Consider the following 25305-nt stretch of genomic DNA (forward strand, 5'->3'; position numbering starts at 1 on the left):
ATATAGTGTGTATTTTCTAAAAGTAGGCCTATTGCTCATTTATTTATGTAATAGCAATGCTTAAGAAGAGCCAAGGAAGACTAGGGTCCATTAAATGTGGATCCTAATAAACCAGTTAAAATAAAACGATAAAACACTTCAATGGGCCAAAAAAAGAATCAATAGGGTGGCAGGTAGAGTAAGTAGAACAGTAGAGCGTGTTTGTCCTTTCACGTGACAGAGGGCGCGTTCAGCTGGAACACGTACCATGAGACGAGCCAATGGCGGTGCGTCATTATACACAAGGCCCGCCCCTTATCAAGGTAGGTTGAACTGTTGTCTGCCTGTCAAATCGTTTTGCTAGCAAGTGTTAGCCAGATCTGGCCGAAACTACGGTGAAAGGAATGGAAAACTAACGTGTTTCAGCCGGACATCGGGTATAAGGTGATGTTTTGTGCATGTGTAAGTTGGCACTGTCATGATTCGGATTCATGTTTGCGTTTTATTGGAACAAACCTGATAAAATAAACATTGTTGTTGTTAGCCATACCTACACATCTTAGTTGGGAAGCTAGCTATTTTTTTTTTTAGCATCGACGGCCACACTCAATAGGTTATTAAATGTTGTGTCATGTGCCCCTTTACCACAAGGTTTATAATGTATCATTGCAGATTAGAACTAATACCTTTAAAATGCTTAATTTGAGTTATGTTAGCTTCATGTGGCTAAAGAAAACCTACCTCAACATTTTGCTAACACAACACGGGTGTTGATAATACTCCTGTTATATTCCGTATACATTGACATCTACATATGTCATTCAAAACTTGACCAAAGCGGAATTGTATTTTGGCCAACAACAAAGGTTGTCGATATATTGTTGTTAAACATGACTAGTTTAAATGTGCTCTGTTATTTTCTTGTTAAGTTTTTGTACTAGGAAAGTGTGTTAACTCACAAGCTAACATGTTATGTTTTCTTTACAGTGAATGGCCTATGGAGTAGGGCCTACATAACAGGACAGCTGCACAAGTGATGAACTTAAACCCTTTCTGGAGTATGTCTACAAATACAAGCCGCAAGGTAAATTAGCACAAGCTCTAAACTGGCTTCTTCTATAATTGTATAAACATTGTTCCTGAAATGTAGGAGTATTTGGTGCTTTACAGCACAGAAACTGTTCTTTGTAGTGTTACATTCTCTGAATGTGTTGTTAAATTGTAAAGGGGATTTATTCTAGCAGATGCAGCCCTGCTGCATATTTTCGGGTTGCGTGTGAGCGCTTAGACACTGACATGATCTAATGCAGTTGGTTAAAACCCAATACCACATGCGTATGGTCTTCACTACATTTAAAAATGAAATACAAATATTACATATCACAGTACGTGATATATCAGTGTACTACCATCTTTATTTTTATTTATTTTTTTACAAAACAAAATTGCATTGCAATAGCATTTTTTTCTGTCAGCAGCATAGGTCGGACAATGAAGATCAGGGTGGACAGGGGGACCACAGAGGCAGTCCGGCCCGTTTGCCATTTGGCAAAAAACTGCTTCCTGCTATTCCCAAGAATGTCGTCCCCACCACAAAGCCCTCCTCAGCTACAGCCCCTGTGCAGTCAACCAATGGCACCCATGCCTCCTATGGCCCCTTTTACTTGGAGTACTCACTACTGGCAGAGTTGTAAGTGATTATTCATTCCAGATCACCCATCCAGAACACATACTAAACACTAATTGATCTTCTTTTGTTTTTATGCTTTACAGTACACTAGTGATTAAGCAGAAACTCCCAGGCATTTATGTTCAACCATCCTACAAGTCGGCACTTAGTAAGTTCCTTTTCTTAAAACATAAACACTGCAAGGTCTTGCTACTTGTTACACACATTGTAACATGTTTGTCTCCCATTTTCAGTGTGGTTTGGGGTCATATTCATCAGACATGGCTTGTACCAGGACGGTGTCTTCAAATTCACAGTGTATATTCCAGACAACTATCCTGATGGAGAGTGTCCTGTGAGTATGGAACTTTTCTGTCATCACAAGATAAAGTTTGCAGTTTGCATTATAATTTAACTTTCTTGATGTAATGTACTTTTCCTGTGAAATGTTTAAGACGTATTTCAATATTTCCATGTGTTCAATTTTGCAGAAATTAGTCTTTGACATCCCTGTCTTCCATCCCCTCGTCGACCCCGTATCAGGAGAGCTTGATGTAAGAAGAGCTTTTACCAAATGGAGGTGTGTTAAACAAATGTTATCATATTTGTTTTTCACATCGCACACTTTTAAAACTGACTTTGTTTTGCAGACGGAATCACAACCATATCTGGCAAGTCCTAATGTATGCACGTACAATTTTCTATAAAATCAACACCACAGAACCACTTAATCCAGAGGCTGCAGTTCTGTGAGTTTAGAATAAATGTTTACTCTAAATACACTGCCTGTCCAAAAAAATAGGGCACAATATTTATTTCCATCCCGTGTTGCATATTGATGATGTGAGGGAGTGACTTGATGCCAATGACCCTTCTCAAACGTACTGACATATTTTCCATGACCACGGGATTCGTCTTTCCACATGGTTGTTTCTGAAAGGAGAAGCCGCTCACTACATAAGTCGGATTTAAATACTGTGTTGCGGCTGAAAAATCATTAACCATACAGCAGTTCTCCAGTCGGAGGCTCGTACCTACTGTATTTGCTTTGTTGAATCAAAGTGGCAATTTTTTTGCGGACAGGCAGTGTATAGTAAGCTTATTAATTTAGCTTTGGTTGATTTCCTAAAGCAGTTTTTGTCTTACAGATATGAAAAAGATGTACAACTTTTCAAAAGCAAAGTTGTGGAAAGTGTAAAACTATGCAACAGTCACCTTTTTGACCAGCCAAAAATAGATGATCCATATGCAATAAGGTGTGTGATTTTAAGCAAAAAGTTTATGAACGGCCCAAGCCTTGCTCATCTACTGTAAATTTCATACATCAACATTATACGTTTTACCTCTTCATTTTCAGTTTTTCTCCATGGAATCCTGCTGTTCATGAGGAAGCTAAAGAGCGAATGTTTGCATACAAAGTAAGTTGCACTATAATGAAAGCTTGGGTCTTCAGAGATTGTTACAGTGTGACTCTCACTTGGGACGTTGCACTGTTCTTGTTATGTATTTAACATATTGTGATGTTGCTCAGAGACGACCTGAGGAGCAGCACAAGGGAACGCAGGTGTCAGGACTGTCTTGGGTAAAGCCTGGATCAACTCAACCGTTCAGCAAAGAAGATAGTCCTTCACAAAGCTGAGACTGCAGTTCTGTGGCCGCTAGATGGAGGCATAAGCTGCGTCGCCACAGTTTGCCGAATGGACTGGGTCCTTCAGCGAGAGCTTTCTATTGCTCGGCTTTAAAAGCAGTTCTAGGGATATTTTCAAACAGCTTTATAATAAGATACAAAGTCTATCATTAATAACATTTTGACAGATGGGTGTTGCTAGAAGGCAATAATGCAATCAAAGACCATCGTTCATTAGATTGTTGTTTTGTTTTGTTGGTCAGTGGACCTTGTTTGTTGTTTAATACAAGTTAGTTAAAGGTCTATAAAGGTTTCCTTTCACAGCACCTCAACATCTACAATGGCTGTACAATGGACACATGTTTTGTCTTTGGGTTTTTTGAGATTAGTTTTATAAAGGATTTTTTTCTTTTACTGTGTAAAACTTTGTCTTACATAGTTTGTATTTTATTTTGTATTTTAAATCATCATTGGCTTATGACTATTAAAGGTTTTTGTATATACAGGTTAAAATGTATTTTACATCAAAGTTTAGATTTTTCAAATCTCAACATTCTCCATGATTTTTTTTTTTTTTAATGGTTAGAAATTATTTTCATAAATTAAATTTACTTACAGATTTATCACTACCTTATCTAGAATGGAAGGCCTTAGATTTTTATTTTTTATTGTGGCAATGCGTTTTCAGCCAATTGCAGTTGACTTAATGTAGAGGCCTGCACTTAACATCCCCCTTTGAAATTATGTTGAGAAAAGCACTCTTTAATTTATATTAACGCGACAAAATCAGTGTGGATCAAATACTGCAGAAAAGGGTACACGCTGTTGCTTCATTCAACTGTGTTAGCTTGTATAATTAACACTTTTCTATCTATTCTTTAAGTCAATAAAGGACAAACCGGTTCCATTATTTTTGTTCATGTCTGATTTAATCACTTCAGTGTGCTGACTCTCACCTAGGTTAAGAGGAAAAGAAAAGGTTTATATTCTAAAGAAAATATTTAAAATGATTATCTTGTCCAAGAACATAAATTGTCAAAATATAATAACTTTCTTATCACTACATTTTTTTCCTGGGAATCACCATAACCTGAAGGCTGTCATGTCAACAAGGCCCAGCAGATGATAACTTTCCTCCAGCAGCAGCTTATGTGCAGTCCTGCATGGCCATTATTAAGTAGTCCTCACTTTCTGATGGGCCAGGAAGGCACATTAATTTTCACTGTAATTTGCATTAATCCATCTCTTATTTCTACTTTTATAATTGTTCATTCTCTCTTTGAATCCCCCTGACTCACTCACTTAATTATCCTAGTATTGAAAGAAACGTGTTGTAAATAGTTCGTTTATCGTTGTCATCATTTCATTTCACTGTCGCGTGCTGGCCGCTAGATGGCAGAAGGTGTCCACGGCGCAGGCGCACGCGCGCTCTTCAGTCGTGTTTGAGTAGAAGGAGACCTCGGTCCATGTGCGAATGTTAAGCCGCCTGTGATTGGCTGTGCTCCGGACGCGGCCATCTTATGCGCTCCTACGACCGCACGGTACTTGATAATAAACTATTTTGTCGACTTTACATTGGACGTGGACGCGGATAGTCACTTTGCCCACGACGATTTCGCACAGTTTTATTTGAGCAAAAAAAAAAAAAAAAAAAAAGGGCCAAACTGCAGTCCCGCATCTGGTCCGACCGGGGCGGAAGTGTGTAATATGCAAATAGCTTGTTCTCGCAGTCACGTCAGCAGCGCGGAGTGGCTGCTGTGTGTGCCTGCGCCGCGGCCGCCAGCAGGAGACTACAACTACAACACAACTTCGCACTTAACACTCGCGACACACACGGACGGGCCGGAGGGAAGCACTTTCTGCCTTGTTTCGGGTGAGTCACTTTACTTTGTTGTTGGTGCTTTTTTTCTCTCCGAGACGTGTCGTGAAGTCGCGGCCGAAGCGCGCGGCGGATCTGTCAGACGTGTGACAGTCGGTGTCGGCGCGCGTGTGGTTCGCTTCAGCTGATGACACGCACCGCCGCGCACTCGGGATCCTCCGTCCCGACGCGAGCCCGTTTGCTAAAGTTGATTGCGCCCTGCTTTTTTTTGCCTTTCAGAAACACTAAACACATAGACTGAACGAAGGCGCGCTGTTGCCCCGGTGTTAAGGTTTAAAACAAGTCCTCGTTTATTTTGACGGTGGTCCTGAACTGACAGCGACCGTGGGCGAACTCGGCACCGTTTATTCACGCGGATACCGACGCGCGGACTTCACAACGAGGCGATTTTTGAAGTGACTTTTTTGCGAATAGCCGATGGTCAACCTCTTCATCTCCCTCGCCGCCCCCTCCATCTTCTTCTTCTTCTTCTTCTTCTTCAGAGATAGGAAGTCACGACACCTTTTGAATCCCGTGCCCCTCCAAAAGAAGAGCTCGTCCGGGGAGCACGTGTGTCCCGGAGCAGGGCTTGTTTGCTCCAAAACTGTACTCTGCGTGTTTTTCTTCTACTTTCTGTCAGACTGGTCCGGAGTTATACCACAGAGACGTCATCGCTCGCCTTGTTGCGCGCTGTAGGCGAAACCATTGCTGGATGATGATGACGATGATGACGATGAAGAGGAGGATGCACTCGAGGTCGCTCTGAAAAGAAGGGACGATGGAGGGTAAGGCCTTGCACGATTGCTATCAGATATGACAAGTGTGCAAACATACTGCAGTAACTTATTTGACAGCTTATGGGTAACTTCATTACACTTAGGACGGTTTGCTGAGGGTCTTTGTCCCCCCCACCAACACCAGTGAGATGAAACTGCTTCAAACATGTTCTTGTGCTGTGTGCTCTGTTGTCCTATGGCTTCATGTGGAATTCACTCCTGTTGCACAGCATTCCACGGTGCATAGTTGTTATTGTTTTGAACAGTCATGTCAAAAAGTAAATGGACGTAAAAAGGAGCCGCTCTTCTTATCGTTCGACTTTAGAGTTTATAACCTGGAAGAACTGGTGGGTTAATACATAGGTCCACTCCACTGCTCCGGGGCCGGGATTTGTGGAGGGGTCGCAACTTGTTTGTATCCATGTGATTTTTATTGAATTGCACAGAATGGCATTTAACCATCTACTTTCTGACCTTTAGTCAACGTAGCCTATGTTTTTATTCATGTTAAATAACTCAAATAACTAATTACAGTATTTTCCGCACTATAAGGCGCACTTAAAAGCTTTTAATTTTCTCAAAAAATGACAATGCGCCTTATAATCCAGTATATTTGTGCCTTATGTGTGGATGATTTCTGGTTGTGCTTACTGACCTCAAAGCAATTTTGAGTGGTACACGTTTTGTTTTGCTTAATGCACCTTAGATAGATAGATAGATATGGAAAAAAATACAAAAAATAGACCATTCATTGACAGTGCGCCTTATAGTGCAGAAAATACGGTAAAACTTGACTAGAGTTGACTTGCCTCTCCCCAGACCTGACTTGTAACTTGGCCTGGCGGCGTCTCTTGCTTGTCTCCACGGAGATTGATATGTTTAATGTCGTACGGTGAAACAAACAGGTTGCGAAGCCTCCGACTGAGATGTTTTGCACGCTGCACCTTCAATTTGTGAATCAGCCGTAGCAACTGGAGCGCTTGGACTGACGGACCTGTTATTGTCTCGGATCTGTTTACTGGATGTGCACATGTACTGCTTAAGGTCGTAACTCCGTTGTATAAGCTGTGGCGCGTGTTGTTTTGCAGCAAATGGCTAAATAACATGGGATTGCAGGTAGAAATAGTGCTAAAAAAATGAAAATGGTTTCCTTGAGGTTGAATGGGCGATTTTTTTTTTTTTTTTTTTTTTTTTTTTTTTTTTTTGGCCCAAATTTTAGTCTTATTTCCTCGTGGCGTGGACTGCCGATTAGTCCTGCTTACATATCAATCATAAAACGCACCTACCGCTCACCTGCAGCCGCGTGTGGCTCGTCCCCACGTTTCCGCGTGTCTAAGCGCATTGATCTATCATAATATAGTTCCCTCAGTGTACGGGACAAAATGAAGACGGAGAAAGACAGTTCGAGCTGACTCAGAAGTAGACTGAAATCTATGGGAGATAAGAGATGCGATGCGCTCCGTTGTGCTAATAAACAAACGCACGTGTGTGTTGTATCAGTCCGCACGGGGGAGTGCGCATGCGCACTTCCACCTGCGTTCTCAAATCTCCGAAAAATCGTCCATTGCGCCTTTAATTGGATAATTTCTCATAAAACTCATATTAAATGGCTTTCAGTGTAAATATTATGAACATAAACAAAACCAAAACCGTCAGTAAAGCTGGGGTACCAAACCTTCTTTCTTCTTCTCATGATTCTTATGAACAGAAAAGTCTGTTGCCACCACAGAATGTTGAAAATCTGGACTTCCACTGTCATATTGCTGTCTTATTCAAATTCATCCATCCATCCATCCATCTTCTGCCGCTTTATCCGGGGCCGGGTCGCGGGGGCAGCAGTCTGAGCAGGGACTCCCAGACTTCCTTCTCCCCAGACACTTCCTCCAACTCCTCCGGGGGGATCCCGAGGCGTTCCCAGGCCAGCCGAGAGACATAGTCTCTCCAGCGTGTCCTGGGTCTTCCCCCGGGCCTCTTCCCGGTGGGACATGCCTGAAACATCTCCCGATGGAGGCGCCCAGGAGGCATCCGGAACAGATGCCCGAGCCACCTCAGCTGGCTCCTCTTGACGTGGAGGAGCAGCGGCTCTACTCCGAGCTCCCCCCGTGTGGCCGAGCTCCTCACCTTATCTCTAAGGGAGCGCCCAGCCACACGGCGGAGGAAACTCATTTCGACCGCTTGTATCCGCGATCTTGTTCTTTCGGTCACTACCCAAAGCTCATGACCATAGGTGAGGGTAGGAACGTAGACCGACCGGTAAATAGAGAGCTTTGCCTTTCGGCTCAGCTCCCTCTTCACCACAACGGTCCGATGCAGCGACTGCATCACTGCAGCCGCTGCACCGATCCGCCTGTCGATCTCACGCTCCATCCTTCCCTCACTCGTGAACAAGACCCCGAGATACTTGAACTCCTCCACTTGGGGCAAGGACACCCCACCCACCTGGAGAGGGCAAGCCACCTTTTTCCGGTCGAGAACCATGGCCTCGGATTTGGAGGTGCTGATTCTCATCCCAGCCGCTTCACACTCGGCTGCAAACCGTCCCAGTGCATGTTGCAGGTCCGGGCTTGATGGAGCCATCAGGACAACATCGTCTGCAAACAGCAGAGATGAGATCCTGTGGTCCCCAAACCGGACACCCTCCGCCCCCTGACTGCGCCTAGAAATTCTGTCCATAAAAATTATGAACAGAACCGGTGACAAAGGGCAGCCCTGGCGGAGTCCAACATGCACTGGGAACAGGTCTGACTTACTGCCTGCCATGCGAACACAGCTCCTGCTCCGGTCATACAGGGACCGGACAGCCCTGAGCAAAGGGCCCCGGACCCCGTACTCCCGGAGCACCCCCCAAAGGACACCCCGAGGGACACGGTCGAAAGTCTTCTCCAGATCCACAAAGCACATGTGGACTGGTTGGGCAAACTCCCATGAGCCCTCGAGCACCAGATGGAGGGTATAGAGCTGGTCCAGTGTTCCACGACCGGGATGAAAACCACTCTGCTCCTCCTGAATCCGAGGTTCGACTATTGGTCGGATTCTCCTCTCCAGTACCTTGGAATAGACCTTACCCGGGAGGCTGAGGAGTGTGATCCCTCTGTAGTTGGAACACACCCTCCGGTCCCCCTTCTTGAACAGAGGGACCACCACCCCGGTCTGCCAGTCCAGAGGCACGGTCCCCGAACGCCACGCGATGTTGCAGAGACGTGTCAACCAAGACAGTCCTACAACATCCAGATACTTTAGGTACTCAGGGCGGATCTCATCCACCCCCGGAGCCCTGCCACCGAGGAGTTTGCGAACAACCTCAGTGACTTCAGCTTGGGTGATGGATGAGCCAGCCTCCGAGTCCCCGGTCTCTACTTCCTCTTCGGAAGACGTGACTGAGGGATTAATCAAATTATTATTCAAATTTTTACATTTTATCTTTTCAAACTAGTAAGAAAGAGCTACATGAGTCACATGACACTTGGGATGAGTGTGTCTGAAAAAGCTGATCTAAAGCGGTGCTCGTGTCCAAAAATCCCCCAAATGGATGCACGTCAATACTAGTGCTGTGTCAAAGGATATGTGAGCGCTAGCAATGAGTTACAAAGATTTAAATAACTACTTACTTTTTTCATTGTTTGAAAATTAGGTATCCCAGCTTTAATTTTAAGTCCAAACTCTAAAGATCTGGACTTGATTAAAGTTTGATTTGGTAAGGTTTGTTAGGACTGTAAAAAATATATACCCAAATAATTTAAATTTAAAGTAACTATTTATCTAAACTACGGTAGATATTTGGGCAGGTATTGATACTTGACATTTAATAAATAGGACAGATATGGACCTGTGTAGTTTTATTAGTATCATAGTTTTATGATGAGACAGACACACAGTTTTGTTGTACCCTTACCCCTTATAACCTTTTAAAACGTGATTCATTTTACTGCTCTTTTCGATTAGGTGCCCTGCTTTTTCATTACAAACGAAACAGAAGCTAGACAGTTCAAGACTTTACAAAATGGCTGTGTTACATCAATATCAATAATGCTGTAATAACAACAATAAATAATGTAACAACATTGCAAAAAAGCACATGCTTTGAACAATAGCTTAATTGCTGCACTAGTGTGAAACTCACTTTGCTTATACGATAATTAAGTTAGAGTATGTGAGCACTGGTCTGTCTGTCTTAAGTAAACAGAGCACAGACAGGTGTGACTCACTCTGTCATTAATACAAAGTCAAAAAGGATAACGTGAACAAAAGAATCTGACAGGTTTCATTCATCTTTAAAGTTGTTGTACCCATCTTTATTATTTTTCAAATTTGTGAATTCATTTCTCCCCCCTTAATTACATGCATTGTAAAAGCAGCATCATTGCAGTGGTTGTCAGCATCTAATTGTAAAACATTTTCTTAATTGCAAACCCGTAACCTGTGTGCGTAGCTATTAAACGCTTGTTTGGTATGTTGGCTGTGTGATGGTGGTCCTGCTGCAGGTCTGAAACTTCCAAAAGTGCACACAGGATTGGTGAGAGTTAGAATGAATTATAATACCCATAATACCTACTTCCTCCTTTCATGGTGAGTCAGGTAAAGTTTAAGCTTGTGTATTCAAACACGTGAATGCACAACTGCGGCTGACTATTACCAGGGGAAAAATCAAACTACCGGTAACTGCCCAAAGGGGGGTCCTGGGGGGCCTCAGAGGCAGTGCAGGGCAGCGCAAATCTTGTCTAAAGCGGTACGTATTTTCCGGACTATAAGTCGCACCAGCCAAAAAATGCATAATAGAGAAGAAGAAAATGCATATAAGTTGCTGGAGTATGAAATGCGGTTGCAAGTGTGAAAATGACAAATAATACCACATATAAGTCGCTCCGGAGTATATAAGTATAAATATAAGTATCAGTTGCACCCCGGCCAAAACTATGAAAAAAGGTGCGACTTATAGTCCGGAAAATACAGTAGTTCTCAACCTCTGTCAGTTGCGACCCCCTTGATAACAACTATTAGCATTTGCAAAATGATAAAACAGCCTGATTTCTAATGTTTGTCACGATTTAGGGCCCCTATATAAACAAACCCCCTATATAAACCCCCCATGGGAGTCCCAACCCGCAGGTTGAGAACCCCTGGTCTACAGAACAAGCAATTGAGTTTGGAATAAATGTATATTTTTGTTACAATTACTACATGAATACTACGTTTTACAACTTAATCCATTGATCATATGTTTAAGTTCACTTTTATGAGAAAAACATTACATATTCTTCTGAATAAAGTGTGAATCGTTATTGGGGGACCTAAGATATCTTTAGATCCATAACTAGTAGTATCAACATAATATAAAATAACAAGTGTATATGTGTAGTGTATGCTTATATATTCCACTCTAACACAATTGTTTGACTTTTGCCATCTTGGTAAACACAAGACTGGTTTTTCGAATAATATCTTCTGTCTAATTGAAGTTTGGAGATGAGTGTCTTTGTTGATACTCAATGGTTGACTGGGAATTGGGCTTCATGTTTACATTTGTTTGGTGATCTTAAACTTTCCTTTCCATTGTATCTATTCTAATATAGATGCTTTTTAGTGTGACTGTTTAAAATCCATCCAGGGAAAGCAGATGAAAAGTACGCACTATTATGTATATGTGTGTATTTGTATAGCATCTTTCCACCTTCAAGGCACTCAAAGCCCTCAAAGGCATTTAGGCTAATCCTGGTACATTTACAGAAGAATAGACATACAATACATACAAACAATTAATGCAAAAATAAATGCTTAAAACTTAGCTATTATTTCTGATTGTCCTCTGCATGATAGATTAAATTTTAAAAACATACACTCCCCACTCTGTATAAGTCATAATAACCTCTACTCTCAGCATATGGCATATTATAGTGTTTTTCACGATAACAGTTATTGATTACTAAATTAGCAGTTGATAATTTGGAAATGTACTTAGAATTAAATTGAACATATTCTTGATGCCTGATAGAGGAGTAGAAAGTGACAACGTTCGAGGAGAGCTGTGCTTTTCTAGCCTGTGAGTGCAGCTCCAGTCAGTCAGCATATAATGACTGACCTCAGTACTCACTGTCATCTTCCTCTGGTCTGTGGTTGTGCAGTGCACACACGAGCACACAAAGGACCTCATGGGCCTGTGTGCCTGGCTGTTGAAATTCTATCAGCTGTGTGTGCCTCCTACTCAGAGTGCAGTAGCAGGGCAGGCTTCATCGGCAGTGCTAGTGGGGGGTGAGCACTGGAGGTGCGTTTGAGTAAAGGGGAGGGTGCACAGGAAGAGGCACCTGCTCCTGGCTGCTGCTTCATTTCCACCAGCTGCTTTGCCACACACTTGAAAGGCAGTGCTGACACATAATAGACGGCTTCAGGTTTTCAATATGCAGACCTTCGTGTGTGTGTTTGCAATTTTCTACAGCCATAATTTGGACCATTTTGTTTCATTGTTTTAACATTTTCTTTTCTTGGATTTCAGGGTGACACTGAAATGGTAATGCTGTAACTCGGCCAACTCACCCGGACCAGCTTTCATCCAGAGGCCTGGTCCTCTCCTGGATTTAGCCATGGACTTTTTCGATGACCCCAGCCTCTTTGTTGGAGGTTTAGATGGACTAGAGGAGGAAAACTTTCCACCCGGACCATCAATTGTGGACGAGTTAAATCTCACTGATGATTTTGAGTCCATCCAAGCTAATCCTCTAAATCATGAAAAATCTCACAACCATGTGCCACCGCTTACCTCAGCCTCGGTCCATCAAGCCATGCCCGCCTACAATCAGCAGATGGGCCACTATATGGGTATGAAAACACAACATGCTGGGGCTTACTCCTTTCCTGGGCCCGCAGTCTCAGGCGGTGGGGCAGGTGGGGCAGGTGGCATGAGGTCAGAGCAGCATGCCCAATACCACAATGCCACAATGAGTCAAATAGCTCATACGAATGGTCTCTTCTCTAACGGGAACAGTCCAATGTGGGGCAACCAAGACCAGAACGATAACATTTACCAACAACAACCAGTCTGCCACCAACAACTGCACAGTCAGCCGATGCATGTCAGACATCAGACTCAACCACACCTTCACCACCTTCCGCAGCAGCAGCAGCAGCAGTGCATGAGGCAGCAGCTGTTAAACCATGGGCACCACCAACATCACATGTCTGCTTCAAACCCACAACATCATGGTTTCACTTACCAACGGGAATGCCCACCACAGAACCAACAGCAGAGTCACCACAGTCAGCTTAGACATCACAATTTATCCATTGGAGATCAAAGACACCTTTCAAAGCCTCTGCCACATAAGTCATATTTGGATTGTAAAAGTGGGCCTGTGAGTGGGCCATGTTTGCAGCAGCAGCAGCAGCAGCAGCACCAGCAGCAGCAGCAGCAGCAGCAGCAGCAGATCAACTACCAGATGATTGCAGGATCTGGAGAAAACAACATGGGCTTTTCGGTTCAGTCGTCGTCGATGGTGCAACCCATTAGCCATGTTACATCAGCCAACTCTTACCCATCGGCTCAATACCCTACCTATCCGGGAGAACCAGAAGTCCCCTATCTCAGTCAGCAATCAGCCCTTTCGAGGCCTAGAGTGCAGAATTCATCAGGGCCAGTTTGTCAGTTTTCCGCATCAGGTATTGATCAGCGCAACATGAGGACGCCGGTGAGTCAAGCGGAGGAATATGACTTCAGAAGCACGTGCCCCTCCGCAAATACACAAGGAAACCGGAAGCCGGAGATGTTTAGAGAGTCTGCTGGCTGCGGTGCCAATATGGTCACTCACTCATCTTTTGACCTGCGACAAAGCTTTGGGGTTCCCAATACTAATGGATACCAAGCGAATCTTCATCACACAGAGGCACACAGCGGGGTTTTGGAGGCTCATGATGACCTCCTGCCCGACATCCTGCCGCAGTTGGAGGCAGCCTTTACCCAACAGGAAGAATCGAGCTGTTCCTGGAGCGAGTCCATTCAGGAGAGGGGACAAGACACGAAAGCACCACCTGTTGAGTTCCCCGAAACCAAGGTAATGTTTTACACAGAATGTCTTAGCTTCACATGTGTGGAACAGCTTTTTGTGAGGCAAAAATATTCACACATTACATAAAACCCTGGATGATGCCAATTGTCTTTAAATATGACTGAGCTAATGGCAATAATGGCTAATTGGTAGAGCTTGATGTGGATGCCATAGAAAATATCTATGGCATCCACTACAACCGTATCGGTCTCTGTCCAATTCTGCCTGTCTGGAGTTGGGTCATGGCAGTAAATCTAGCCATCATCAACTTGTTTTTGTGATGGCGGACACAGACAATGTTCACGACTAGCATGGTCACACGCTGTCACAGATTTCAAACTGTGCAGGTGGATGTTGATTAGAACCAATTTAAAATGCGATGAGATTTAAAGTTTGCTCTGTCTATACTACAAAATGAAACAAAATTCAAAGAAACTTTAATGTTGAACTATCCCAGATACCATGTGTGTCAAGAGTGATTGTGGTGGAGGAAGGTGCCCAGACTACAGCGTTGGTTGAAAAGCAGTCTTAATGGTCTGTCCGGCCCAACATGTCTGGCTATCCAGTGGGCCGACAGCAGGTCAGGCCTGATTAGGCTAAGAGTGGCAGGAGTGTCTTCAGGACTTAGCTGTAAGCATACTTAGGGCTATATCAAGATGTGGGTCAGGGCAAGCCAGGAGCACTTGCACACTGGCTCACTGGAGGGTGGGGGAGGTTGTGCACTGTTGTGGTAGCTGCCACAGTTTGTGTGTGTGTGTTAGTGAGAGCGCTGGTCTGTGGTGAAGGCGTTTGAGGGAGGGGGCAGGGAGGCTGTAGACTGAGAGAGCTTTAGCACGTGGAAAGGACAGTTTTGAGTGTTCCAGGAAGGAAGCGCGGACAGCAGAGTGACATAATCAAGAGAAACTGGTGGGAGGTAGGGAAAGCATTTGCTAGCTCAAACAGGCAAGAGGCAGTTTGTGGACCGGGGCTTGATGGCAACTTAGCACCATCCACTGAGCTCCTGCGAGTGACTCATGAACAGCAGCAAAAGCACCAGTATGTCATGGCCTGTCCTTTTTAAGACAGATACATCCTATTAAATCATATGGAGGCACTTGCAATTTTTCGAACATAATTAACTCATTTTGTGTGAAGTGAACAAACATAAAACCCCAGTTACAGGCAACAGGTGACAAAGATGACTCTGCTGGAGAGCCCACGCATACAGGTCGCTGGGCGTCTGCAAAGGTCTTTGATTGAATCAGGGGGCTGAACCAGAGCCTATCCTCGTCTGTGTCAACATCCAGGCCTTGTTGACGCTTACAGGCTGACTGTGCTATTGATGTTCACTCATGTGTGAAGAGCCTGCTGATAGTGTGTTTGCTGAACAGGCAAGGCACCAGGGATTGCTGCCCACTCTTCACTCCCCTGCCGTAGATGTGGCTAATTAGGATTTCCAGTGGCTGTAATGGTCAGCTGCTTGCAGCTCTGAGTTGGAGCACTATAGTGACTGCTTGTTGTAAATGGGAATCTAACTTAATTTGGTTCCTTGGTCATGTTCTAAGTATATATTAAATTTAATTCTAGTGTATTGTAACTCCTGAATTTTTGGGGTACATTTCGACCTGACAAATGTTATGCTTGTTTGGGTTTACAGCTGTAGCTCAAAATTAGTCTGATGCGCACACACATTTGCATTAAAGGTTGAATGGACGATTCTTTTGGCCCAAATCTGAATCTTATTTCCTCCTGGCGTGGACTGCAGATTAGTCCTGCCATGTATCAATCATAAAACGTACCTACCGCTCACCTGCAGCTGCGTGTGGCTCGTCCCCACGAGCAGCACGTTTCCGCGTGTCAAAGCGCATTGATCTATCATAATATAGTTCCCTCAGTGTACAGGACAAAATGAAGACGGAGAAAGACTGTTCGAGCTGACTCGGAAGAAGACGGAAATCTACGGGAGACGAGAGATGCGACGCAATCTTTCGCGCTAATAAACAAACGCACATGTGTGTTGTATCAGTCCGCACGGGGGAGTGCGCATGAGCACTTCCGCCTGCGTTCTCAAATCGCCGAAAAATCGTCCATTGCGCCTTTAATGGTAGCACTAAACTATATTGTATTTGGAATATATGCAAATATACCTGTAATTTATGTTACATTAGCTGGAAGTTTTTCTTATTTATATTCTACTGTCAACATTTTAACACTGCTTTTTAATCCCTTTTTTTATTTAAAGAAAAGTTAGATTATATAATAAATTGTGGACAGTACTGCTACTTATAAAAAGTTAGATCTACAGCCTTCTTTATAACCCACAGTGCAAGGACGAGATACGAAATGGTCCAATTACGGTCCATGGGTCACAAACTGATCAGCTGCTCCTTCCTTTTGGCCTTATGTTTAACACAGTCAGACTTTACAAATGGAGCTTATCGAGTTTTGCGAGGCTGCTCATCACTACAAAACGTTTTCAAGTCAAATAGGAGGGTTTACATTGTGTTTATTGTTCACATTTCCTGACCCAACAAATCAAGGGCAGAATGTTTATACAAGAGGACAGGTAGTGGTGCATCGTATTAAACAATTTCACATTGTGATACAAATGTGAATTTTGATACAAATAATTTGTAATTGGTGCTTTTTATGAAAAACACATCTAAGCCATTTTCATTATAGCAAAATTTGTAAATGCCTGTCTGCCTATGTTTTGTTATGTCTTTGTACTTGTATTTTCTTTCTCCCCTCATTGGTCATTTTGCCAGTATAATTTAAAACATGCAAAAACAATACATTTTATTCCTGTAGGCTTGGATTGGTTGTACTTCTAGATTAAAAAAAAAAAAAATACTAAAACTGATCATTGTTGACTAAAATGATTGGATCTCATTTCTATTAAAAATTACTTTCACAGGATGTGGGGCAGACGCGTGAACGCTCCGTTTGATGGACATTTGCTGTGAAATGCTCAGTTGAGTTGCCAATGGTCAAGGCAAAAGGTTTGCAGGTGTGTCTTTTTTAACTGTTGCTTTGAAAACAGCAGTTTGTTATTTTAGCTTTCATAAATAGACTATATGTATTCAAAATTATGATCAAACACCCTTTTGGTGTACAAACTGTAGCAACCAGTGCTCTCCCCAGAATCTTTCTAAGGGATGGTAAATATATGCCTCATATGGGTATGGGTGTAAAGGCCTATCTACCATCAAGAAATTTTAATTGGCAACACAAAACTTAATGGAATCATGGAAATGATAAATAAACATAAAGACATAGTCATTTAAATTTATTACCAGTGAGCACTGTATCATGATGCACAATTTTATTCACAATTTTGGTATTTAATGAAAATTGGTACAGTTTTAGCTAATGGGTGAAAACAGTAATATAATTTAGACACATCAACTCTTCTTGGCCTTTTCATCCATTGGACACAGGCAGCCTCATAGTCAGGATCATAGAAGACCATAGTCTTTAGGGCTGAGCAGCGTTTAGTGAATATCTTTATTTGCTCCTAGAGCTGCGTCTGGAGGGTTTTTTCCGGGTAGTGTGTAGCACGTCACTAGAGCATAATCTCTGATTGGTTGCTGTGCCGCGTCGGCCGCAAAAAAGTTATTTTTCTGCGCTGGCCGCGCTGACTCTTGCCGCGCTCGCTGTGGTCCGCGGACGCCTGCCGCGCTGGGTTTTAGGGATGGTTTATTTCCCCCGCCCCCATGTCAAAATGGATGTAGGTAGCGAGACCCCTGGCAGCCTATCTTACAGTAAACAGGTTTACACCTATCTCTCAAACTTACTAATTTAGTATGCATTTGTGCCCAATATTTCATGATACACCAGACCGTGCCCCCTTAAGAACTTCTTTTGCATTTTCTCCACCTCAAATGATTCAGTCACTGGAGCAAAGTTGCATCCTTCTGCTGTGTGTGAGTGAACGTCAACTCAAACACTTGTCCATAATGTTCTGTTCAAAGCCCAGTCCCATTTGGCCCCATTTTATCTGCAACAAAGACTGAAAGGTCATGTTTACCTTGTTCCTCAATGTCTTGAATGTCTTATTTGAAGTTCAAATAATTCCGTAAAATAGAGCCTTGATAGTCAAGGTGCATTTGTGACGTGATACTGGTCAGCTGCTCATTAGGCGTGTAGTGTAGTCACTCACGAGTGACTCCAGCTTGCAGCAACAGACACTGCATCCTCCTTTGCTACAGTAAAAGTAAATAGACGTCAGACAAAACGCACACACCACAGACCGATACAATTTTGGTCCATATCTTGTGAGCAGCGGTAGTCAAGGCCTGGTAACTACTACACACACCCAGCTCAGTGCTCATGCTGTGTGTGGAGGCGCACGCAGACACTGTGTAGCGGACAATCAAAAAACATCTAATTAAAACCAAAACATAAGCTAGGTCTAGCAAATTCTGCGTGAAAAGTCCAACTTTACACAGCCCCGCAGCACTTCCCACAGATTATATCGCTTTGGCTCAAATTATTGAAAGAGTGACAGGCAAAGCATGCAACAGCTGAGAGCTGAGTAGAGCCGAGTAGGTACTAATGGAAAAGGGGCCTACATCTCATGATCCCTGGAGAAGAAAGACTAAAGGTAAACGTGGCCATACCTGCTTCTCATTGCCAGATCTCGTCAGATCTCAGAAGCTAAGTCAGTTGGGCCTGGTTACTTGCCTGGTACTTGCACACTGCTGGAATACCAGGTCCCATACTGGGGTGGCTAGAGTAAACTGTCCTTAGGCAAAACACTTCAGCCGCATTGCCTAGAATGAAATTAGTGAGTGCGTGATTGGTTGGTGATGGTCGGAGGGGCCGATGGCACAGATTGGCAGTCTCACTTCCGTCAGTCTGCCCCAGGGCACTGCACCAAATTGTAGCTTACCACCACCGGTCGTGACAAACACTATATAAATACAATTATTAATTCATGTGTTAATCAAACAATTCTGCAGAAAAGATACAGCACATTGTGCTGCACATGTTACTGCACACTTTAGTTGTGCCAGTGTACAATAGCATCAGTTGTTTCCTGTCTAGAGAAAAGAGATTTGCTTGATTCTCTAAAGTGTTCAAAACCATCAGATCATTGCAGTGGTTTAGATGAAAGTCATTATTTGTGAGATGTGGTACAGTAACGCAAATAGTAGCTTTTAATGTAAATAAAGCTGGCGATAAACTACATGAGAAGTAGTGTCATGCAACATGCTAACATATATATTTGGTTATCGATATTATTGGCCGATATGGGCACCTCCAGAGTGACAGTTTGTGTGCACTCTGACCATTCATGGCTCTGACTGGAGCAGCGCTGGATTTAAGGGCTGAAATGATTAAAACGTGGAATTTGATTACAAGAAAGCTTTGGTAGAAAAAGCTTCAGTTGTAGTCATCTGGACTCAGTTTGAAAAAAATATTTCCAAGAAAGCTTTGGTTATTAATTTATTGCCGATTTATTCATTTAATTTACATATTTAATTAAAACTCCATGAATCTGTGGTGTGCTTTCGTTTCACATGGAGCTTGTTCCGCGCAGACCTACGGCCACTAAAGCACAACAGAGGAGAGAGTGGTGTATTTTAAACTTGGCCGTGGCTGCAGAGCCGCGGCGCGGTCAAATAACCCAGCAGTTTCAGGAGCCGCGGCATGGCCATATAGCCTCATGGCTAACCTTAACCCTAACCTTAACCCTAACCTTAACCCTAACCCTAACCCAGCGCAGTCAAATAGCCCAGCAGTTTCAGGGCTCTGTAGACACTCCCTTTAAACTTACACGAGTGTCACTGGGAAGCAGAGTTTTGTTGTTTGAAAGAGAACAGAAGACTGCGATTATGAAACAAAGTCTACGATGACGGGGTGAGGCTAAAGTGAAGTCACATGGCGAAACAAGTTTCTTGTGACATAAAAAGCAAATTAATTCATAGCTACTGTAATCTGTACTGCCACTTACAAAAACAGTTTGGCTACAAGCATGGGCGGAGCAAGGCCCTGGCTTTGGGGCTTGAGCCCCGGATCTTTGTCCAATAGCCCCGGATGTTTTAATCTTTTAAAAATGCATCATGATGTCACTAAGTGCAACAGGTAGAGTGTTGGGTTGGGACGCAGGGAACCAGGGATCGAATCCCGCAGTGGCTTCAATGCTCTTTACACGTTTCATTGATTAGTTTTGTTGAACTGGTGTATGATTGGCTGCATGTAGAAAGTGGGCGGGAGCGTAGAAAGTGCGCAGTGTTTACAGCACGTCATGCAATCTGACCAATTTAGCTTTTTCTACATCATTTAACTGAGGTTTTGCAAAAAGTGAAGGACACAAGAGCAGATCAACTGGAAAAAATAGACATTCAGAACATGTGCTGAAAAACAAAGTTTATCTAATGTAGAATAGACGACAACAGCACATGATCGTTCAAACCATGAATTCATTGTGGTTGTAGCAGTGGCTCAGGTTTTATTCATCTACAAAGCTAAAACAGAGAAACTACAGGACAAACAGCTCACTGAGGAAGGTGTTTGCTAAAGGTAAGACCGATTAGCATTTAGCAGAGCATCAGTCTGTGGACATTAGTGTTGTGAGTTCGAGCCCTGTCAGGTGCATGTTTTTCATATTTGTTTTGTCACTGATTGTTTTAAAGAACACCAAGATGTACAATTTCTTGAATAACTAAATGTCACCTCTGCTGTTCTGTTCAATGTTTTTTGGAGGGAGGAGTTCTCTCAGAAGGTAAAAAGGCTGTCTTTGCCTTTTGGAGGGTTACTCTCTGTAACTGCACTAAAACCACATCATTGGCCATAATGAACCCCCTCCCTTTCTTTTTGGGCTAAGCCCCTGATGTTTAGAATGTCTGGCTCCGCCTCTGGCTACAAGTGAATTAGTCCTCTTTATATATTCTAACAGAACACCCCAACCTGTCCGCCACTCTCCCTCACTCACAACATTCAAATCCCGCCTAAAAACATACCTCTTCACCCAAGCCTATGACCTGCCCTAGCCTCCTCTACCCCATTGCCTACTCTTCTACCCCCTGTTACATCCCCATCTTTTTCTCTCTACTTCTTCTGTCTTGTTCATTTTATCTGTATATTAATGTGTATTGTACGTGTTGTCCCCCCTGTCTGTAAATACCCCCCCCCCCTTTTTTATTATGTTCAGCGTCTTTGGGTCACTGAAAAGCGTTATATAAATAAAAGTTATTATTATTATTATTATTATTATTATTATTATTAACAACTTGGACTGGTGAAGTAAAATGTTGCTGTTTTCGGGACATACGTGAAATTAAGAATAAAATATGTTATTTTAAGCACAAATGGTTTCATTACTATGAACTATAATGTTTATTAAAAAAAAAAAAAGCCCTTGCTGGTTCTGAACTCAAGAATAAAAGTTAACTTTGGCGCAGATCACACCAGTGACACCATTGGACTCAAAATATCATAGGATCAAAGTCTCAGTGGAAAAGAGAGAAGATTCTGGTCAGCAAGCGCACACTCTTCTACTGCCGTTGTCGACGACAACATGGTGGATTATATTCACTACGGACAATCGTTTGGTGTCAGGATTAAAATAAATCTTATTTGTGAAGAGTTGGGATCTGAGGTTGCCTGTCTGAGCAGTGAGTGCTGTAAATGTGTCCATTTTGAGGCTTAGTTTCTGTTTCAAAACAGTGTAAACATTGCCTGTTTTATCATTGGTGATTATGGCGGTGTCTTGTGTTTACTGGACTGACATTATAAATGAGGTGTTGTATTTTACTCATTAATTACTGTGACGTACACACATTTATTAGGCTCTTTGCAGGCTTGTAAATTAACTTGACTAAGTCTATCAAAAAGAATGTTGTGTAAACATAGTTTCAGCCTTTAAAATTCACTTATGAGGCAAAATAACAGTATACGTTGCCTTAATAAAAATAATTTTGATTGAATAGAGCCTGACACACTTATTACACACACACACATTATCAGCTGCCTGAAATAAAAACTATAAACTATTTATTTTACTTTACTAAATATATTGGCAGTTATGCCAGCTATCGCCACCTCTAACTTCCTTATATCGGCCCTGTATCGGCCTCCCAAAATCCATATCGGTCCTACAATCCTCACAGCGTTGATTTTGACACCATGGTCAACTCTAGCCTTTTTCTCTTTTTTATATTTTATTTAAAGGACACATACCTTTTTTTTCCTTAGCTTTTAACCATGTTATAACGTTGTTCCCTAGTAAAAACATACCTGGTGTTGTATTTAGCTTTATTAATTAAGTAAGTAAGTCCACTGTTTTGTGATGTCACAGGTAGACCCATTGCTCTGTTTGAGCTATGTTTGAGTCCATAAATCATCACCAGAATTTATTTTGTCAAATTGCATTGTGGTGCAGTGGTGTGCGGTTCAAATCTAAAATTACCCTGTGTCACAACCATATTTAAATTGCTCCAAAATATATCCAAATGAGCCTGTTTTCCCCTCACTTCTGCTGCTGAAGCTTGGCTGAAGGTCATTCTGTCTTAGTGGCCGCTACAGGCCATTGAGCAGTACTGCGGGGGAAGCTTGGTCCTTCTTCTCCCGCCCGTTTTCTTTCTCGGACCGTGTTCAGAGGCCCGTTCATGTTCCACTCTCCCACTTGAGCTTTTAGAACCAGCGGTCAGCAGCTTGTTTTAGAGGTCTGCACATGTGCTCTGAGGACAATACGGTCTCAAACCACGCTTAATAAACATGTGTAGGAATCTTGGTTGTTTGCAGATTGTTCCTAACAGAGCATGTGCAGAGGAGAAGCGAAGCCACAGCGGCGCCAAGTTTCAACAAACTGACTAAAAAGTATATTTTAGCTACATGTCTTTATAGCTAAGACTGTGTTAAAGGCGTAATGGACAATTTTTTTGGCTCAAATCTGAATCTTATTTCCTCGTGGCGTGGACTGCCGACTAGTCCAGCCATGTATCAATCATAAAACACACCTACTGCTCACTTGCAGCCGTGTGCGGCTCGTCCCCCGAGAGCAGCACGTTTCCTCGTGTCTAAGCGCATTGATCTATCATAATATAGTTCCCTCAGTGTACGGGACAAAATTAAGACGGAGAAAGACAGTTCGAGCTGGCTCATTAGAGACGGAAATCTACGGGAGACGAGAGATGCGATGCGATCCGTCGTGCTAATAAACGAATGCACGTGTGTGTTGTATCAGTCCACACGGGGAGTGCGCATGCGCACTTCCGCCTGCGTTCTCAAATTGATGAAAAATCGTCCATTACGCCTTTAATGTTTCTAATGATTAGACGCAAATTAGAAAATACAGGCAATATTTTAATACCATAGAGCTAATTTATAATGATTGATTGGTGAAGTGAGAATATTTAATCCATTCAGCAGTTTTTACAGGAATGGGAGTGTAGCTCGGTAGGATAGGCTTTGCATGCAAATGTTATCCACTAAATATTAATGAACACCCCAAGTCTGCCTGCCATCCATAAAAGTCACTGAATGCTACTGCATTCTTTACAACTGCATGCTAACATTAGTATGCTGGGGCAAGCTAGATTTTTTGTCCCTTAATTATAATTCCCTTTCCTGCCAGTAGATTTTGAAGAATGCTTCAAACTGGATTAATAGCAATGTTTTGGACTGGAAAAATAGAAACGGATAAATGGGCATGGATTAAAACTCTTAATTGTTATGATATCAAGAGCAGGCCTTGAAAAATAGTTTGAGGATCCAAACTCGGGCTATGGCAAATTATCCTGAGAGTATAGCAGGCTATAGTAGTTGTCAATGTGTTTTTGTATCTGTCAAGCTGAACCCATTTGTGTCGCATTGTATGACCTTAGTGCAGCTTTCCCCCATGAGGCTGCCCAATACCACCACTTGGAATGGAAAGGTTTTCAGTACTGATTGAGTCAGGTACATACATACAGGGCCGAGAAAAGCAGAGTAGGGCCATGTAGTGTATATTTAGATCTAAATACAAACAATTCAAATTATTGATAATAAAAAGTTGCAATTTTAGTTGGCTTTTCAATTAAGATATTAACATGAATTACATTTATCAAAGATGGAAAACATTATATTTTCTAGCCTCAAAGTATTCGAGCTTCACCAAAAGCTTATTTTGTAGTAAAATAGACCGATGTGATGTTGGCCTAGATACAAAATATCTGTAAATAAATGTGTGGTCAACCATGCTGTACTTTTTCAGTAAAACCTACAGTTCATGATAAAAAAGTGTCTATCATGATCTCAATAAAAAAAGAGAAAAAAAATACAATTGCAAATGAGCTCAAACCAGGCCCTGATATCACTTGCATGCATCCGATTGGTGGTTTTCAATTACCAAACCAACCAAGTGAAATCCTCCACTTCACTTCAGCTTCTCTTCCAGACACGCATTTGTTTATGTAAAGTCAAAGGCGTCCACAGAGCATCTACAGACTGACGGCAATACCTTTGGCAACCTGAAAACTGAGACGATGCAACACCCTGGCTCGTCCCTCTGCCACTACAAGCGCTGCACACATTCTGCTCACAAGCTCATACACACCCTCGTGAAACCTGCTGCTTCTGCTTGCACATAGTAATAGGCCGTGTCACTCGCACACCCGACTCATCACCTCCCCCAACACACACACACACACACACACAGATACACACACACACACACACACACACACACACACAGATACACACACACACAGATTCACACACGCACGCGCTTCTCTTCCCTCCCTCTCGCCTGGCTGCTCCATCCAGTGCTCTCTCTTTTAGCACACAACGTCATTGGCCTGTCTGGAGAGCTGCCAGGGAGAGGCGTGGACAAGCAGGGGTCAAAGGTAAACGTGAAGTTGGGCGGGCTTTGTCGTCGGCGGAAGGGGAGGAGCCCGGGGGTGGGAAAGGGGGAGGAGGACGGCTGTACTTGAGCTAAATTTGTCAGGAGCATGTGGGAAACGCTGGCAGCCCAAAGTGCACAGTAAGTTTTTTTTTTTTGTCGTTACACCGTTCGCTTCTGTACGGTTGTAATGCACTTTGACACAACTTATAGATCAGTTTCTCTGCCAGGTAATGTGTTGATTAGCCCGGATTTCGATTGTGTTTTGGACTAAGTGTTGGCTGTGTGATAACGTACATGAACACAAGATAACCTTTGACTGAAAACGAAAGCCTGAATTGTACTGGCAATGTTCTGACAATGAGGCACATTTTTTTGGAAAGAAAAGGAGAACTCTGACATAGTTTCTGTAAATATGGCTAGTATAATGTAAGTAACAAATAAAGTGACCCCTCTGTCCTTGTGTTATCAGCTGCCAGGGCTGTTGTTTGTGGTAAAGATCTTTTATGAGGAGAGTATGACTACACAAACCTGTTCTTAACTCCAAATGCCCATT

The 25305-nt window shown here is 42.8% G+C and overlaps 2 protein-coding genes across 8 annotated transcripts in view; both read left to right on the top strand.

The window, feature by feature from the left end:
* Positions 1–318: 318 nt before the first annotated feature.
* aktip (akt interacting protein) lies at positions 319–4182 on the top strand. 4 transcript variants are annotated; one of them, XM_072465464.1, is made up of 10 exons: positions 319–416; positions 967–1063; positions 1455–1669; positions 1753–1817; positions 1903–2003; positions 2140–2228; positions 2299–2397; positions 2797–2904; positions 3006–3066; positions 3180–4182. In XM_072465464.1, the coding sequence occupies exons 2-10, from the start codon at positions 1016–1018 to the stop codon at positions 3285–3287; spliced, it is 894 nt and encodes a 297-aa protein (XP_072321565.1). In that variant the 5' UTR covers positions 319–416; positions 967–1015; the 3' UTR covers positions 3288–4182. The 4 variants fall into 4 exon arrangements, with proteins under 4 accessions (XP_072321565.1, XP_072321567.1, XP_072321566.1 ...); XM_072465466.1 differs by having other exon boundaries at positions 1458–1669; XM_072465465.1 differs by having other exon boundaries at positions 341–423.
* A 1625-nt stretch (positions 4183–5807) lies between these two features.
* chd9 (chromodomain helicase DNA binding protein 9) overlaps positions 5808–25305 on the top strand; it is a 57230-nt gene continuing 37732 nt past the window's right edge. For 3 of the 4 annotated variants that reach the window (XM_072464693.1, XM_072464695.1, XM_072464696.1), the window contains exons 1-2: positions 5809–5918; positions 12397–13948. In XM_072464693.1, the coding sequence (XP_072320794.1) occupies positions 12485–13948 (1464 nt within the window). In that variant the 5' untranslated portion in view covers positions 5809–5918; positions 12397–12484. Of the gene's footprint in view, positions 5919–12396; positions 13949–25305 lie in introns of all 4 variants that reach the window. The other variant, XM_072464694.1, reaches the window with a different exon arrangement.

Source organism: Eucyclogobius newberryi, unplaced genomic scaffold (genome assembly GCF_026437365.1).
Source record: "Eucyclogobius newberryi isolate DKJ021-1_F unplaced genomic scaffold, fEucNew1.0.hap1 SCAF_5, whole genome shotgun sequence".
NCBI classification, from domain to species: domain Eukaryota; kingdom Metazoa; phylum Chordata; class Actinopteri; order Gobiiformes; family Gobiidae; genus Eucyclogobius; species Eucyclogobius newberryi.

Excerpts from the sequence above, each read along its gene's own strand:
- aktip (XM_072465464.1), top strand. The coding sequence starts at position 1,016 with ATGAACTTAAACCCTTTCTGGAGTATGTCTACAAATACAAGCCGCAAG. Across the intron at positions 1,064-1,454 it reads CTACAAATACAAGCCGCAAG|CAGCATAGGTCGGACAATGA; the intron begins GTAAATTAGCAC and ends TTTTTCTGTCAG. Across the intron at positions 2,905-3,005 it reads GATGATCCATATGCAATAAG|TTTTTCTCCATGGAATCCTG; the intron begins GTGTGTGATTTT and ends CTTCATTTTCAG.